General features: G+C 43.7%; 1 protein-coding gene across 2 annotated transcripts in view; it reads right to left on the minus strand.

The window, feature by feature from the left end:
• Positions 1-4,428: 4,428 nt before the first annotated feature.
• The window catches only part of LOC308435446 (ATP-dependent translocase ABCB1), a 58,168-nt gene continuing 44,144 nt past the window's right edge, over positions 4,429-18,452 (minus strand). For both annotated transcript variants that reach the window (XM_080936081.1, XM_080936080.1), the window contains 5 exons: positions 17,464-17,620; positions 15,509-15,706; positions 8,969-9,175; positions 6,379-6,525; positions 4,429-4,959 (listed from right to left, as the gene is read on the minus strand). In XM_080936081.1, the coding sequence (XP_080792207.1) occupies positions 4,759-4,959; positions 6,379-6,525; positions 8,969-9,175; positions 15,509-15,706; positions 17,464-17,620 (910 nt within the window). In that variant the 3' untranslated portion in view covers positions 4,429-4,758. The remainder of the gene's footprint in view (positions 4,960-6,378; positions 6,526-8,968; positions 9,176-15,508; positions 15,707-17,463; positions 17,621-18,452) is intronic.

Genomic DNA, 18,452 nt, shown 5'->3' on the forward strand with positions numbered 1-18,452 from the left:
CTATTATAATATAATATTATGATATAGTGTAGTATATATGTTTTTTAGCTCTTTGTTGTATTTGCAGAAGCTGTGTTCTTTTTGTCTCTTTTGCTTATTCCCTGGTCCTTGCTTCACTCTACTAACTTGGTGTCTTGTTTTCCAGGTTCTGGAAGTGCATTGTTGGGCTGCACTGTGGGACAGTGTTCATTGCTATTGCCCGTCTTCTCCCTCACCCTGCAGTGTTTGGCACTGGGTCAGGGATGCAGGCATCCTATGCGAATTCTCTCACCAGTGAGTGACAGTCCCCAGCCTTCCCCCTTATGCTGCTTCTGTTTGTACCAGATGTTCTGGGTTGTTGAGTGTCTAGTCCTATTTATTTGAATAATTTAAAATATATGTTTTTTATCCCGAAGGGTTTTGTGAGGTCTCTTGCATTTATACTTTCTATGTTTTGTTTTTGTTTTTGTTGTTGTTGATTTCCAGTTGTGTTTCATTGTGGTCATAGAGGTAACTGTTCTTATTTCATTCATTAAAGTTTATTGAGATTTGTTTTGTGGCATAATACAAGAAACACTCTGGAAAATGTTCCACATGTTGATGAAAAGTTTATTCTGCAGTCGTTTGATGAACGGTTCCGTAAACACCTTTCAAATTCTGCTGGTCTACGGTGTAGCTAACTCCAAAGTTTCCTGGCCATTTTTTTCTTTTCTGTTTGGTGTGATGTAGCCAGTAAAATAGGGTGTTGGAGACTCATTAGTGTTTATTAGATCTCCTCTGTCTTTATATACCTAATAATCTTTGCCTTATATTGTTGCATTAGGTGAACATAATTTTTATTGGATATTCTCCGCATTTACATTTCAGATGTTAACCCCTTTACCTCAACCCCACCCCCTCCTATTGCCTCCATGAAGATGCTCCCTCTCTTAACCATGCTTTCCCACTTCAGCATCTTGGCATTCCCCTACACTGGGAAAATGAGCCTTCGTTGGACCAAAGGCCTCTCCTCCCTTTGATGCCAGAAAATGCAATCTTCTGCTGCATATGCACCTGGAGCCATGGCTCTCTCCATAAGAATTCAGTGGTTGGTGTTTTAGTTCCTGAGAGCTGTGGTGGGTTTGGTTAGTTGATCTTTTTGTTCTTCTCATGGGGTTTCAGACCCTTTCAGCTCCTTCAGTTCTTTCTCTAGCTTCTTCATTGGGGTCCTCGTGTTCAGTCTGATGGTTAGCTGCAAGCAGCCTCCTCTGTAGCAGTATGACTCTAGCCGAGTCTCTGAGGAGGCATCCATATCAGGTTCCTGCCAGTAAGTACTGCTAGGTATCAGCAATAGTGCTTGGGTTTAGTGGGTGCATATGGGGTGGATCCCCAGGTGAGAAAGTCTCTGAATGATCTTTTCTCCAATCTCTTCTCCTCTATTTGCCCCTTTATTTCCTCCCATAAGTGCTTTGTTCTCCCTTCTAAGAAGGACTGAGGCATCCACCTTCTGGCCTTCCCTCTCTTTGAGCTAGGTGAACATAACTTTAAGTTGTCATATCTCATCATTTGGTCCCTGGAGTGTTACCTAGTGACCCCCTTGTCCCTTATGGTTCTGCTTTATGTCTACATTGTATGAACATACGTAGTCCGGGTGCTTTTGGTGACTGTGTGCATCGATATCTTTGTTCCTCTTTTCACTTTCAGTCTCCGCTTCTTTCCACATGAAGTGACTTTCTTGTAAGGAGCACTTCTCTCTTCCTCTTTGTGAAACTGGTCTGTGTGTTTTACTTTTAGCAATTTAATTTATTACATTCACAGTTAGAAATGTTTCCTCCTGCTTAGTTAATTCTGTGGACCATGTAATGTATGAGACAATAAAAAAGAGCTTGTCATTCTATTGATTAAAAAAATGTTAATCTCTTATATTACTTTCTCTCCCCTCTCTTCCTTTCACACTAAGACAGGATCCCATTATGTTGCTCAGGGTAGTTAGAAAGTCATGATCCTCCAGCCTCAGTCTTCTTAAAGCTAGAGTTTCTGACTTATGCTGTCTTCCCCAGTTTAAGTTCTCCCAGGCAATCTTTCTGGTGTCTTTTGTAAGGCCCTTCTGGAGGTGATAAACTCTCTCTGCACTGGCTTGTCTCAGGTTTTTATTTTTATTCCATATTCTTTTGGCTTGTAATAATTCTGCCAAGAATCTGCTGGTAATCTAAAACACTGGGTGATGGGCAGGGCGTGGCTCAACCCTTAGACATGGCTTTGGACTTTTCACTTTCTCCTCTTTTTGCATCCTCCAGTTTATCTTACACTTCTGACAGGTTGACTAATAAACCATGGGCTGCATTGGTTCTTGGCATATCTACTTGGGGACTGATCATGCTCCTGGATGCATATCCAAGAGAAGAGAGAGTTTCAGTTACTGTTTAATTTGGCTGTTCTCCTTCCCTTCACCTTTAGCTTCTGTAAAACACAGGAATACACTCCTTAGAAAGAATGAGCTCAGCAAACAGCAATGGCTTTGACCCTCTCAGGCTTACACCCCTCCTCTTCCTGCCCCTACCTTTTTCCTCCCCCAGGGCAGACACTTCCGGGACATGGATATGATTTTCTCAGAAGCCCATTACTCAGAATCTGTTATAAATAAATCTATAAGATGTATAGGGATTAAAGTACTCCTAAAGTTGAAAAAAATTCACTAGGGTTTGGGTGTCAGCAGTCTGAGCATGCTTCCCTGATGGGGAATTCCTGGAGCTGCCTGTCCCTGCCACCTACTGCTCTTTGTCTTGTTTTGTCAACTGTTGCCAAGTGTCCCTTTATCTTGCTCTGGAAGTCCTGAGCTGTTGCTGACCACCACGTATTTTATGTTTCATGGCCTGTTTGGGGGCTGGTTGGTGCTAATCTGGCTAACGTGGAGAAATCACAGTGTAGACTCCCAGAGGCTTTCTGAACTGGGCTAAAAGCCTGTCCCTCCTGAGGAAGATGCTGGTGTCTACTGCTATGGGGTCTCGAGGATTTTGCTATGCACTCTCTTCCCTGATGTGGGGCCTCAGCCAGAGAACAGGGGCCATGTTTGTTGGCATGCTTTCTACTCCCCGCTGGGCTTCCACGCTAGGTCTCTGGGTTGTGCTGGTTCCTGGCTCTACCTTACTGCCACCTTCATTCTGACCAGTACCACTCACCCCAAAATGCAGCTGCATATTTGCTGCTCTGCTTCTCCGCGGAGGCGAGGCAAGTTCTAGGTGCTCATTTGTCTATCTGGTCTGCTGTCCAGTTTAGCTTTGTAAAAGATTACACACTAGTCCAGTTGGTGATTGCAATGAAAATGTAACGCTTTTTCATTTCACTTAAAAGAAGTCTGTTAAGATAAACAGATTTGATTTCTGTTTCTCTAAGGCAAGGCCTTCTTGTATCCCAGACTGGATTGACACTTGCTTTGCAGCTTGGGTGGCCTCCAACTCAAGATCCTCCTATATGGCGTCCTAGGATTACAGGTATGCACACTAATGTTCAACTATTAAGCCAACATTAAAGCTGTACAGTTTTTAATATTATAGGTAATGGCTCAACAACATTCTTTTTCGTCTCTTAATTAGGCTTCAAGAATTGACGGTGCTATATTGAAGCATATGCTTATTTAAGACACTTGTTACATTGTTAATATTTAAGTAAACCAGCACCACAGTAAAGATACCCTCTATTATCAGGAAGTTACTAAGAGAGTCAATTTTTGTTTTGTTTTGTTTTGTTTTCTCAGGACAGGGTTTCTCTGTGTAGCCCTGGCTGTCCTAGAACTTGCTCTGTAGACTAGACTTGTATATTTTTTTATTATTGAAATTTGCCCATTTTTGGTCATGCATTTCTTGTTGGGAATATCATCTGCTCATAGATTTCTTTGTATGAGCATCTTATGTGTCGGGGATACCATTTACCCTAATAAACATGGCCCCGGAGCTTGTGATCCTCACTCACGTTTATCGTGTCAGGGTCAAGCTTTTTGGGATGTCCCCTTGTTTGTATCATGATGGGTTGAAAAACACAGCAGATTTTAAACACCTGTAGTCAGGAAGGCCAGCTTTGGAAGAGACCAATTACTAGAAACAATGGAGAATCAAGGACTAATTAAACTTATAAAGTTACAAAAGCATTGGAATTATGGAAGAGCTCTTTTGTAGAACAAAAAAAATATTTTTGAGGTGCATGTGAGCAATGCATACTTCAAAATGATACCTCGTTTTACTTTCCACAAATTGGATGCTGGGTTTGAGAGCCGCAGGTAACAGTCTGAGAACCAGCCATACTCGTGGCTTTGCGATCTCCGTGTGAAAAGGCACCCAAAATGAAAATCACTTAAATAACTAAACCAGCCCACAAAAAATGGAGAGGTTATTCAAATCCACTTTGCTGAAAGCTGGAATTATTTACAGCACTCTATTGGGAAGAATAGATGAATTCATATGCACAACAGATGACTCCAATTATATGAAAATTTAATTATTTATAGGCAATTTAAGGAATAGCACCCTTTACAGCCTTTATAATCATTTAAGAAAATAGGGTGGAAATTAAAAATAGAAACAAAATTACGTATTTTATTTAAAAAAATATTCAGTTCACTTATGAATCACATAATGCAATTAAAAACATGGCCCTGTTTAATAATTTTTTTTTTCAATTTCAGCTCATTTAATTAGGCCTCTCATCTTGATGAAATTACCTTTAACAGTGCTCACGTTTTAACTTTGGTTAAGCACCATGTCTAAACACCAATATTAAAAATACACTTAGCACCTCAGTCACAGCTCATGAGCGCTTTGCTCCAGTCTGAACCATCGAAAAATAGATGCCCTTCTGCGCCAGCAGCTGCTGGTGGGTGCCGTGCTCCTTCACCTTGCCGTTCTGAATCACCACGATCAAGTCTGCGTTCTGGATGGTGGACAGGCGGTGCGCGATCACAATGCAGGTGCGGCCTTCCCTGGCTTTGTCCAGCGCTTCCTGGACAACCTATTTCACAATTGAACCAATTAGTGATATAAACAGTCCTCCTCCTATAGATCCCGTCCATAACCAGACCCAGGATTTGAACTCTCTGTTCTTCTTCAATTGTGTTGTTAAACTATGAGGATTCTATCTTATGGAAGCCAGAACGTCTGACAGCAAGAGAACAAAGGTCAGCCTATGCTGGCAGGGGTGAGGGGACAGAGCCCCCAGGCTACTGGAGGGATGAGAACTGGGGCATCTGCTATGAAAATCAGTGCGGCAGATCCCCAAAGCAAAGGCAGAAACGGAAGCAGCTATACCTGTGCCTGGGCATGGACCTAAAGGTTCCAACTTAATACCATAGCTAAGAGTTTGTGTGCAATTCATCACAGCTTCCGTGTGGGACCAGGCTGGATACACACGAACAGATGAATGAATAAAGAAAATGTGCTGTTCCGCCATAAGGGAGAATTAAGTGCTGTCATTTGAAGGAAAGTGGGATTGGAGATATGTTAAAAGAAATAAAACAGGCCCAGAAAGGCCAATGCTGTGTGCTTTCTCATATGCGAAATTTCTATTTAAAGGTATGTATGATATAAACTTAGAAGGGAGACTCTGTGGTGCTTGTTAGGGTTCAAAGGAAGAAGAGGAGAAGAAAAGAGGACAACGAGGTGTAGGAAAAACAAAATACTGTGTTTTCTTTCTAGGTGTGGCAATAACTATATACTTATATATATAATACACATATTCTTAGTGTGAAAATAAGGAATCATTTGGTGAATGATGGATGGAGGAGGGTAATCAGGAAGAAAATATAAGCAAAGTAAGTGATTAAAACACGATGATTAAACAATTATTTAAGTACATTATTTTGTATAATAAATAATTAACAAATAGTAAAAAAAACAAAACCAGTGGTATAAATGAACATAAACTTTAGAGACTAAGGGGTCTACTACATCAGGAAAAAAAAGTGACTTTAGATGAGTTCTGTGACAGGGATAATCTAATATTAAGGTAAGGGTATTAAATACATTTATCCAACCATTTAAAAACACTCATGTTCCTTGCCACGCAACAGCCTTAAAGCAGGCCTCCAGCCCAGCTGGAGCGCCAACCAAAACGGTCGCAGTGGGTAGCAAACATCTCTTGACCATCTGCCTTTCAGATCGCTCAGTTCTTAGCCTTTCCGACTCCAGCCTCTCAGCTCCAGCTCCTCACAGGCTGCAGGGATGCTCCCTGCAGGAGCAGACGGCTGCCAGCGTGCAGATTGTAGGCAGAGCATGTGGAACACACAGGACTGATCTGCCTCTTACCAGGGAAGGTCTCCTAAGCCCCAGCTGCAGACATGTTCACACTCCACTGGGAGCCACCATCCGCAGCAATCGGCTGTCTGGAGCTGCGTTCTCCACGAAGGCGGAGAAGAACCCAACTTCTCCTTACCTTTTCACTTTCTGTATCCAGAGCGGATGTTGCTTCGTCCAGAAGTAAAATGTGAGGCTTTCTGACGAGGGCGCGGGCGATGGCGATGCGCTGCTTCTGCCCGCCCGACAGCTGAGTTCCTTTGTCTCCTACTCGGGTGTTGTATTTCTGTGGACGGAATTTGGTTGTTAGGAAGACAGAGCCGAAGGCAACGTGCAGACACGGTTTGATCGCGGCAAATAGGATAATTAGATAAATTTCGTCTCAGAGGCTAAAAATAGGTTCCCAGAAAACTAAACAAGTCAGAATAAAGCCCTAATTGGGAGGTTCAATGGTTCCTTTTGAAAACAGATACTTGGGCTCCAAAATTATATGCTTTAGTGTAAATAAGCCCGGCTTTCTCTGCTCAACAATCTCACAAGTCCATTATCTTTCATTTCCTGTTTTTTTGTATTCGAAACAAAGATTGGAAAGAGAAAGGAAATGATTGGAACAGCTGCTCATAAAAACAAACATTTTGTCAGCAGCAAGTGACACCCTGTGTGATTAAAGCAGGAAAAAAAAAACCTTAAAAAATCCCCCCTCTCTGTCTCTGTCTCTGTCTCTGTCTCTGTGTGTGTGCACGCATGCTTCTATTAAATTATCTCCAACATTTAAATGATTTTTAACCTGTCCAGGAATTCCACTAAGCTTAAAACAGACCCTTCTTTATCCAAGTCCAGAGTCTTTCAAAACCATTTCCCTATCATCTCAATAGCAGAGAACTGTCACAAATTACTGTATACAATGACAAAGACATGGGCTAAAAGATAGCTTAGCATCAGAAAGCAGGAGAGGATGTCACAGCAGGCGTAACCAGAAAACATACTGCCTTATTATTTGTAGGCTGGTGGCAGGTTGGAATTAGTCACACATACAGCTCTGGCTCTTGTGACTTTGACTGTGAAATCCATGCTCTATGTAAGGGTGCCATTTTTATTTATTTTGTTGGGCAACTCCACTTCTATGGTGGGTAGAACAAAACCTGCCTCTGTGGAGAAGATGGGGGGACTGGCGAGGATGGAACTGTTGCCACAGAATCCGATGCATTGGCATGTCCTGCCTCAGGTGAACGCAGGGCTACCAGACCACACTGATCAGTGATGCTCAGAGAGCAGAGAAGATGGTGCTGTGAACTCTGCAGAGAGGAGGAGGACACAGGCTGGGGCAAAGTAAGGCAGAGTCTAGGATTAACCACTCAGGAGCAGATGCTTAGAGAATGGGGCGTAGTGACAGAGTGATGACTCTGTCCAGAAAAGCAGGTCCTGTGGGAGGCGGTCACTCTGCTGTGTCCTCTGTGTCACTGTCACCTGGGATTTCAATATCACACTGTTCTGCTTTTTGTTATTCTCCCCGCAGAAAAGCTAATATAGAGACTGATGAAAATCTGCTTTTCTACCAGCTTCTAAGGCGAGGATTCAGGCTTTGACAAGCAGTGACTCTCATTGGCAAAGGGGTCTGTAGGCTTGGACTTGGAGTATTTCAGCCTCAAGAGCCAATCACCCAGGGCTGGACTACACCGAGGAGAGCAAGGGGACAAATCTCCCTCCAGGCCTTGTGCTCAGGAGGAGCAGTTATCTGTGGAAGGGCCACATGACAAGAGGGAACTTGGGAAGAGATAGAGCCACTTGGTCAAGCCATCCTTTGCCCTCAGCTGGTTTGGGGCTATTCAATCTTATTCTAAGAGGGCATGTCACGTGACAGTAACTTAACTGGTGACAATGGAAGAAGGTATATTATTTGGGTGAGACTTGGGGCTGGAGAGCTCAGTGGTTAAACATGCTGGCTGCTCCCAGGTAAATTTGCAGAACAACCATGGTAGCTCACAACTGTCTATAACAGCCTGTCTCATGGAATCTGATGCCTTCTGGCTTCTTGAGACACCAGGCCTGAATGTGGTATACAGGCACATGTGAAGGTAAAACGCACATATATGTAAGATAAAAAACAATAAAATCAAAATGACTAAACAAGCTTAAGATACAGCCAGTGGTCCTATTTATCAGACTTACTGGAGGAATAAGAGGACGTCCACAGGACACTCACCTAAGAAACATTTTAGTAACCAAATTCATAAATATAGCCTGGGGCCCCCAAAACGCACAATGGTTATGAAATTGTACAATACCTTCTCAATGACTAAGCCCTAATTAGAGAGGCTCGTTTCTAGCATGAGTCCAGCTGCCAGCCTGGACTAACTCTAGAATGAGGCTTGAAGCTGGTAAAGGAACTGCAAAGTGATGGATGAGACAGAAATGGAGAAGGGGGATAGATGGTGAGAGCTACTCCTTTGTCAGAATCAAGGGACAGAGATATGAACTCCTGGCCGTTCACTCAGACTTGAAGGAAGAAGATTGTCCCCTGAAGGGGTGGGGCCTGCAGCCCAGAAGCTGTAGGTCTCTCCCAGGCCTCCTCCTAGGCAGTTCCTGGATGGATGTAGCACTTTGCTTCTGCCTGGACAGGACTCATAGGCACAGGTAAAAAGGGAGATGTGGCCAGATCTGTGTATACACGTGGATATGTCTCCACTGCTACCTTTTCTTTGGTAATCTTAATCTGGAGAGAGACATACTTCAGGCAGAGAGTCGATGAACTGGTGGATGTTGGCCTCCTTGGCCGCCCTCACAATCTCATCGTGAGACACGACCCGACTGTTGTCTCCGTAGGCGATGTTCTCGGCGATGCTGCAGTCGAACAGGATGGGCTCCTGGGACACGATGCCCAGCTGAGCTCGGAGCCACTGGACGTTCAGCTGCTTTACTTCCCTGCCGTCTAGAAACTGAGAGCGAGCGTTCACAGATCAACTTCAGGACCAGCATCATTCAGATTTACCAAAATCACCGTCATTACTTCATACTTTAAGACTGTGGGGTTGCCATGAGATGAAAGAATCCTTGCTTATTTAACTTTGGATTTTTTAAGGTTTGTTAAAGAATACCATAACTGTACACTCTGAGAAAGTACACATTTCTTATTGTCTTCACCCTGGTTTTTAAATTTACATAGTAATAAGCAGAAAACTGACCTCCTTCCAAAAGTATCAGTGTCCCAATCCCTCAAAACTGTGGATGCCTTTTGGCAAAGAGGCATTAAAGAAGCGCATTGTATCATGTGCATATATATATGTTAGTATGCTACTCATGGCTAAGTCTAAAATGTGATGATTATCCCGGTTGTGTTACTGTTGCCAATGAGTTCCTGACAGGGGACAGGAGCAGGCTATCCAGAAGTGTGTGTCATGAAAGGACTTGGCCAGATATCTATCTTTGAAGATGGAGAAAGAAGCCCTGACATAGGCAAAGCAGAGCAGCCTGTCTCTTGTGGTCCCAAGAAGGTCCACTATGGCACAGTGAGAGAAGTGTGTGTGTGTGAGAGAGAGAGAGAGAGAGAGAGAAGGAGAGAGAGAGAGAGAGAGAGAGAGAGAGAGAGAGAGAGAGACAGAGAGAGAGACAGAGAGAGACACACAGAGAGAGAGACAGAGAGAGACAGAGAGAGACAGAGAGAGACAGAGAGAGAGACGGAGACAGACAGACAGACAGACAGACAGGATGGACAGACAGACAAGAGTATAGAAGTATTCATGGTATGTTCAATACTGAGCCAAGAGTAGGAAAGAAAAGGCCACCTTTATCCTATATCACTGGTTCTTAACTATGGGTCATGACTATGTTAGGGTTGAGCAATTCTTTCACAGGGGTTGCCATCAGAAAACACATATTTATAGTGCCATTCACAACAGTAGCAAAATTACAGTTATGAAGTAGCAGCAAGAATGATTTTATGGTTGGGGGTCACCACAACGAGAGTAACTGTATAGTGGTAAAAGAGGGGCATAGCATTAGGAAGGTTGAGAACCAATGAGCTAAACACACAGAAACTGGGGCAGCCCCTGCATAGATTTGCTAATAAAATCCTTTTATGATACAGGTATGCCAACCAAACAGATCTCTTTTGGGGGAAAACAAGTATTCAAATGAGGGAGCTGTTAATGGCTTCCAAAGAAGACACCAGTACCCCAGCTTTCGATAGTCAAATAATGATGCTAAGTGTGATCTGGCTCAGATATGTCTTTTGCGTGCCATGCGAGTAACTGGTACCTCTAGGGAGCCCTGGCCAGAGCTAGGATAGACCTTTGCCACAGGAATGCATTTCTACTTGGAAGACTGGCAGTTACAGGGATAGAAAGCATACCATGACCTTGCTGGTACCAAGCTCTGTTGCCATGGAAACTACTATGTGCATCTACTCTCCTAGCTTTCTAAACCTTTTAATAAGTCAAAGTACAGAATAAAGGATGCAGATAGGCAGTGAAAAACATGAAAGCATGCGACAGGCATGGTAGCACAAGCCTGCTACCCCAACACTAAGGCGGCTGAGGAAGACCACCGGAAGGTCAAGTCACCCTCAGCTGCATGCCAAGTTCTACTAGATCAGTTTGAACTGTGGAGCAAAGCTCTATCTCAAAGCACACACATACAAGGATAAGTAAGACTTCAGTACCCAGATTTTGTCGTCATCATCATCATTTCGTTTAAAATATTTCTTTATCTATTAGAATGTATTAACTACTGTCCCTCGTCCTCTTTGCTAATAGTCATCTTCTTCTTTGATGTTATTTTATATTATACTTAACTTCTACATACAAGAGAAAATCCAGTTTATATAACTGAACACTCTGCTCTCCACAGGCCTCTTCTACAAGTGGGCTGTAGGTGACCTTCAGGGGGGACTAAATGTAACTGAGCGACTAAAGTTGAAGGCAGGTGGAGTGGTGGGGAGCTAAGTGTACTGCTCCTCCAGTGGGAGAGAAGTAGTGTTGAGCAACTGTGGCAAAAGACAAGTTGAAATTGAACAACTGTGTGTGTGTGTGTGTGTGTGTGTGTGTGTGTGAGTGTAGGTGTGTATGTGTGCTTGTGTGTGAATGTGTACATGTGTGTGTGCTTATGTGTGAATGTGTACATGTGTGTGTGCTTGTGTGTATGTGTGCGTGTGTGTATGTGTGTGTATGTGTGTGTGCATGCATGTGTGTGTGCATGTGTGTAGGTGTGTGTGTATTTGTGCATGTGTGTGTGTGGGGTGTGTATTTGTGTATGTGTGTGTGGGGTGTGTGTGCATGTGTGTGTGTGTAGGTGTGTGTGTATATGTGCATGTGTGTGTATGCGTGTATGTGTGCATGTGTGTGTGTGTAGGTGTGTGTATATGTGTGCATGTGTGTGTGTAGGTGTGGGTGTATGTGTGCATGTATATGTGTGTATGTGTGCATGTGTGTGTATGTGTGCATGTGTGTGGGTGTGGGTGTGTATGTGTGTGTAGGTGTGTGTATGTGTGTGTGTGTGTTTGTGTGTTTTGTCCTTGAACCCAATATTCTCTGTTCGGAGCTTAGGCAGGGTAGCAAAAGCTACCTCTTACCTAGTATCCTTTACTAGCTTTCTAGGTCATTGCAATCACAACATGCAGTAAAGTTTGAAGGCCACCCTCAGGTAAGGTCCTATGAAGCATGATGTAAAGCTTACTGTCGGCCATAAGAGTTTCCTGAATCCAGGGTGGTCCTCGAGGACGAGTGCTCTTTTAAGTTCTTACAACCAAATGTTGCTCAGCTGCCCAATCATTTTCCACAGCAGTAAGTAAAATAACCTATTGGAGATGCTTCTGCAAGGAGGCTGGCTGCTAGGAACCTGGCATTTTAGGGCTCGAGTACAATTCACAGAAGATGATAATGGGTATTCTTGTGAAGAACAAAAATACATTAACTTCAGTGCATTTGGATAGTGTCTTGAGACATCCCTGTACTACATAAATCAGCCTTTACTTTCATATTTTGTGTGTGTGTCTACCTTTACATATTAAGAACCAAAAAGGTAGGGGCTGAAGAGATGGCTCTGTGGTTAATAGCACTCACAGCTCTTCGGAAGTTCGTGAGTTCAATTCTGAGTACCCATATGGTCGCTCACACCTCTCTGATGCCCTCTTCTGGAGCGCAGATGTACATGCAAAGCACCCCATATACATAAAATACATAAATAGGTCTTAAGACAAACAGAAAGAGGCTCAGGCCCCCTTCCCTGACTCCCAGTTTTTGGAAGCACACTTGATTCCATCTGTGAACATTACTGTGCAAAATTTGGGGGCCAGACACCAATTCTCATCTAACAGGACTAGGCTGGTGGTGTGGTGGAAGATGGGAGTCCCTCCAATAGCCGTATCGACTTTGTTTCTGTACAATAGGAATGGCTATAATGCTGACATAATTCCCCAGAACATCTGGTTTGAAGACCTGTAGCAGCAGCGCAGTTGGAAATCCCAGGGCCGCCTTCACTGCGTTTATTCATTCAGGTCAGCAAAGAGCGAACATTCCTTTGATAGAGTCTCTTGGGTTTCTGTTTCTGTACTGAACTGAAACTATTCTTGACCATGTTTAGGTTATGCTCTCCTGATGCTGATGGTTTTGCAGAACCATTATTGTCCCTTATGTGATAATGTCACCGTTTGCTAAAGTTACAGTAAAGAATGGAATCTACCTGTGCACGAGGACATGCCGTTTCCTCCCCTAAGAAATCACCTAGCCAAGAGACCACCCCTAAGGAAGATGAGTTCATGTTAAGCCACGCAAAGAAGATGGGAGGAATAAATATCCTGCTAATGATAATTAATGTTTTCTCCCCAGAATCTCTGCCTTTGGTACACTTGCTTCAGGACTACCTTTTGACTCAGAAATGTGTAATGCTAATTTTTCTTCATTTATAATTATTTTTCCAAATACTGTCTAGAACCTAAGTACTTTGGGCTTTTTCACTCTCTCTGTCTCTATAGCTCCCCATCTATCTTGTGGCCTCTTGACTGCCATGGGCTGACCTCCACGCTGAGTTAACTCAAGTGGCATGACCTGTTCTCTTTCTCTTCTCCAAATTCCTCCTCTGAGAGCTTGCTTCCCTTGGTAGAATGCTCTACCCTACTAGGAAGTTATTGTGAAGATAATAAGATCCTGTGAGATTTTAAAATTCTTCTTAAAATATAACGCAATTTGGGAAACTATTGCTTCTGCTAGATTCCACTTTAACTGGTCTGCTTGCTACTCCGCACTACCAAGCAAAACCCACATTACCTCTTGCAATCAGCATATTGCTCTGCAATATGCAAATCCTACACAGCCATTAAGAGCTAGCTCCAGGTCTTCCTTCTCTAATCAAATTTACACAAGCATATTTTCCGTCTTCCCAGTTAAAGTCACCATATGCTAGTCTTTTTTAATTGCAAAGTTTACGTGCTGTTTAATAAAAGCTTATTCAGGACATTACTCAAAGTTCTGGTGGCTGACACTATCTCCTCTAATTGCTTTGAATGTAGCAAATACCTTTTTGAAGGCTGGTTCTCAACCTTCCTAATGCTGTGACCCTTTAATACAGTTCCTCATGTTGTGGTGACCCCCCCAGCCACAAAATTGTTTTGTTGCTACTTCATAACTGTAATCTTGCTACTGTTATAGATGTTATGAATCATAGCATAAATAGAAAATAAACACAAATATGACACATGATCCCCAATGGGGTCTCGACCCACAGGTTGAAACTGCTATGTCAGAGTTCTGTTGTCAAATTTTAACAACAAAACTGAAAGCATAAAGTCGAACTCAGAAAAAAAAAAACCACTTTTTTTAATAAAGTAAAAAGATGCAAAGCATTTGCAACTTATGGAATAAACTGAGTATATTGGTTGGTTTTGTGTCAACTTGCCACGAGCTAGAGTCATCAGAGAGGAAGGGGCCTCAACTGAGGACATGTGTCATGTGACCCAGCTATAAGGCATTCCTCACTTAGCGATCAGTGGGCAGCACTGCTCCTGGGGTTCTGTAAAATTCAGGCTGAGCAAGCCATGGGAAGCAAGGCAGTAAGAAGTACCCCTCCATGGCCTCTGCATCAGTTCCTGCTTCCAGGATCCTGCTGTTTGACTTCCTGTCCTGACTTCCTTCAGTGGTGAACTGTGCTGTGCATGTGTAAGCTGAATAATCCCTTTCCTCCCTAACTTGCTCTTTTTTTGGTCATGGTGTTTCATAGCAGCAATAAAAACCCTAACTAAGCCACCGAGTAAAGCATGATTGGTTTTGAATAATTATTGTATGGAAGCTTAAAAAGCCATGGGTATCAGACTGAAAAGTCTCCATTCATCTTCATCATTTAGGGCAGCCAGGGTCCCTTGGAGCTGATGGGAATCGATGTTTGGGTCACTGTTCTATCTCTGCATTGGCCATAGTTAGCTCTTGGATAACTTAATGCATACAGAACAACAATTTCCTGCCCTAAGTTGTTGCTTTGCACTATTTTCCCGTTATCCAACCACATGTCCTGAAATTCATAACCAAAGCACGCTTCAGTTTCCTCCTTTTGAAAACATTGGTTTTATTGGAACTGGGGAGTGCTGGCACACGCCTTTAATCCCAGCACTTGGGAGGCAGAGGCAGATGTATATCTGTGAGTTCAAGGCCAGCCTGGTCTACAGAGCTAGTTCCCGGATAGCCAAGGTTACCCTAAGAAACCCTGTAGCAAAAAAAGGAATTTTCTTTTTACGTACTATGATTTTATGGATGCATGTGCCTCGGTGTATATGTGTGCACCCTGAATACACAGGAGGACAGACAGGTCAAAAGCAGGAGTCAGTCTCCCCTGGCAGTGAAGTTATGGCTGACTGTGAGTCACCACGTGGATGCTTGTGCAGGTCCTCTGAAAGAGCATTGAGCACTCCTGAATGCTGAGCCTCCAGATTCCTCCTTTAGAAGTTGTCACCTCAAAGGACCCCTGCTCTGCTGTTATTCTTACCTCTTCCACTGCCAACCACTCCATAGTTCCCCAAATCTCCGTCTCCTCCCTAGCTTCTTTCAGACATGCCAAGCAAGCTGTTTACTGAGAGTAGGAAGTGTTGGAAACAGCTCATAGATTCAACCCCCTCAGATCATTAGATGGTGCAGCTTAGACACCAAACTATAACTGGGGGATGCTTCTCAGTGTGGTTATTATTTAAAGACATAGGGGGAAATGTGGCTTATAATCAAGAGTTAATAATACCCAGGCACTTGGATGATTGAAAACCTGAAATGTTCTGAATACAAAAGTGTGCTCACCACTGTTCCCGCCATGGGGTTGTAGAAGCGCTCGAGCAACTGGACCACTGTGCTCTTCCCACAGCCACTGCTGCCCACCAGGGCGAGCGTCTGGCCCTTCTTCACCTCGAGGCTCAGTCCCTGAAGCACTGGGATGTTGGGTCGGGTGGGATAGTTGAACACGACTCCATTAAATTTCACGTTTCCTTCTAACCGATTCTAGAATGAGAAAGTTGATTTAGTCAATTTGATTATGGAAACAAGGAGTAGGGTGGAGCCTAGCTACGCCCAGGTGAGGCAGATCTAAAGGACCCGCCTTTCCCTGGCTGCCAGGGCAATTCTTAAGTACTGTTAGCTCTGTGCTGAGTACTCAACTAAGTCTTCACTGTACTCATCTTTGCAGAAATGACTAAAGAGTACAAACAATGGGCTACTTGACAGGCCCTCCTCTTATTATCCAGCTTCCTCCAGCAGAAGGCTGTCAGCTAAGCAGCCCCTTTGACAGCCGCCTGAACTGCCCTTATGCAGATTTGGCAGCACTGAACACCTCATGAATGTCTGAAGAGCATGGTATTGCAATTACAGCCACTTGTGGCAAAAGCGCACTCTCAGTGCAGGAAAGCGTTGTTTCCATTGTGAGTGTTCTAACAGCTTGCTGTGGAAGACACAGGGCTGCCCAGCAAGCATTTCCATCCAGGACAGCAGGGGAGCACTGGTGGCCCAGTAACAGGCCCATAATTAATGTCAATATAGTCTTGATATACATAAGCCTTTGCTTGATACTTTTCCTCTCTCTCATCAGCACGGTAGACAGAGCTGACCACACAAAGAAGAGACAGCAGTAGCAACAGCAGAGCAATGGCTGGCATGCCAGTGAAGGGTGACTGAAGAGAGTTCCAGACAATAACACTGGGGACTGAAGGCAGAGATGACAAAGATTGCAAAGAGCTAAAGATGAGAAACTCTAGGCTCCAGTTGTTGGAAGAACTGCAAAGCTTTAAGGACCAAAGTTCTGACATCCTAGGCTCAAGACCTATAGGAGCTAATCTTGGAATCTTCCCCAACATCTGTAACATTTAGCAAGTGCAGCCTGCTGAGGCTGCTCACTGTTTGGTCAAGTGAGAATCTTAATAGTTTCAAATTACCAGGGCATTTGCTAATTAAGGCCTAGAGCAATAAAGCCCCAGTACAGCACCTGGTAGCCATTGTCTCTGGCTTCTAAAGTCTGGAGTAGGCTCCCCAGTTCTCAAGTTCAGTCTCCTGTGACTGCTAGTTCAGTCTGCTAGTTCAGTCTCCTGTGACTTAGGTACCCAAGGACTTAGGACTCCTACAAATGAAAGACTTCTAATTACCATGCTAATGTATTCTAATCATGGAGGGCAAAAGGGCCCCAGTCAGGTGGGTAGTAAGGAATGCAGTATAATTCTACTGAGAACTCTGCAGTGAGGCTAACCTTCATTTCACAAAGCTAGACTTGAATAGATTCTAAAAGAACCAGTGTCTTGGATAGGAACCCTGCTGCTCAAACTACAACTTGACTTCAGTTCCCAGGATCCACATGGTGGAAGTAGAGAGCCAACTCCTAAAATTGTCTTCTGGCCTCCATGTGCACTGTGACCATTGAACAGTCACACATACATATAACAAAAGGGCAATGGTGTTTTTAAAAGTCTTAAGGAAAAGAGAGAATCAATGCATTTATGTGGTGGCTTTAACACTATCCAATGCATAACACAAGCTCAATAAAGCTCTTCCTCCAGAATTTGCCTACGAAGAGGATACTATTCTTATCTCTCTGTAACTGCCATGTAAAAGTAATGGGTTTTAACATACATTAGTGCTCAATGAAATAAACTCAAGGCCTAGAAATTTATATTACAATCAATATACGAAAAAGCACAATTTTATTAACTTTCTTCTTTGACTACTTTTATTCATGGGGTTAGCAGGTCATGTAAGTGAATAAACCAACTCACAGGCTTCAATCCCTCTGTGCTGTAGCTGTCAATCTCGGGAACTTTCTCAATGATCCTGATGACGTGTGACGCTGACACTTTGGCTTTCGCATAGTCGGGAGCGAATGAACTGGTGTTTCCAGCTGCCATGGCACCAAAAACAACAGCAGAAAATACCCTGAAAAACAAGGGAAAAAATCACGTGCACACAGCTGTCAAGTCTATACCCCGGAGCAGGATGCTGGGTGACCACTGCTCAGAATAGAGGAAAAAAAATCCTACAGAGGAACTATAAAGACACCACTATGGTGGTCCCTGTCTGAGCCAGCCTAGACTTGGTAACTCTCACCACCCACATTGCTCCACTTGTAATTTTCCTCAGGTGCACCAGAAGATGAAGGACAACAACCAGGAGCTGGTCTGATTCAACAAAGTCTAGTTCTCTACCGAAAAGAGAGTGGCGTTCCCTGCCGTCCTTGGCAACTTTGTGTTCTCTGCTTTACTGTCAGTAGGAACCCTTTCGAGAAGCCACCTGGCTTCCCCGAGGAGTCCTCTTTACCAGGAGTGGGTAGGAATCACTGGACCAAAGGCTGTGGGTTTCAGACAATAAAAAGGAAGATACCCTTACTTCCTCCTCCCCGGGCCGGCCAGACAACTCTCCACTACAGCCTCTCAGATCCCAGAGGCCATGCCTGAGGTCTCCCATCTTTGTCCCTTGCCATACACCAATGTCTGGCAGCCGTGACAAACTGCTCAAATTCTTAGTCGGAATACTGTAAGTGTTCAACAGTTTGTTTGATTTCAAATGAGACATTCTAAAATGCCTAGCAGTCTCTCTCTCTCTCTCTCTCTCTCTCTCTCTCTCTCTCTCTCTCTCTCTCTCTCTCTCTCTCCTTTGCAAACACCTCTGTTTGAAGGATGCAGTGTGTTTCCAACCCTTTGAATCAAGGTTCACGTTGTGACTTTGTTTCTTCAGCTGAATGTCTAAGACTCAGGAGGTTTCCTGTACT

Source organism: Micromys minutus, assembly GCF_963924665.1.
Source record: "Micromys minutus genome assembly, chromosome: 23".
Lineage (NCBI taxonomy): Eukaryota > Metazoa > Chordata > Mammalia > Rodentia > Muridae > Micromys > Micromys minutus.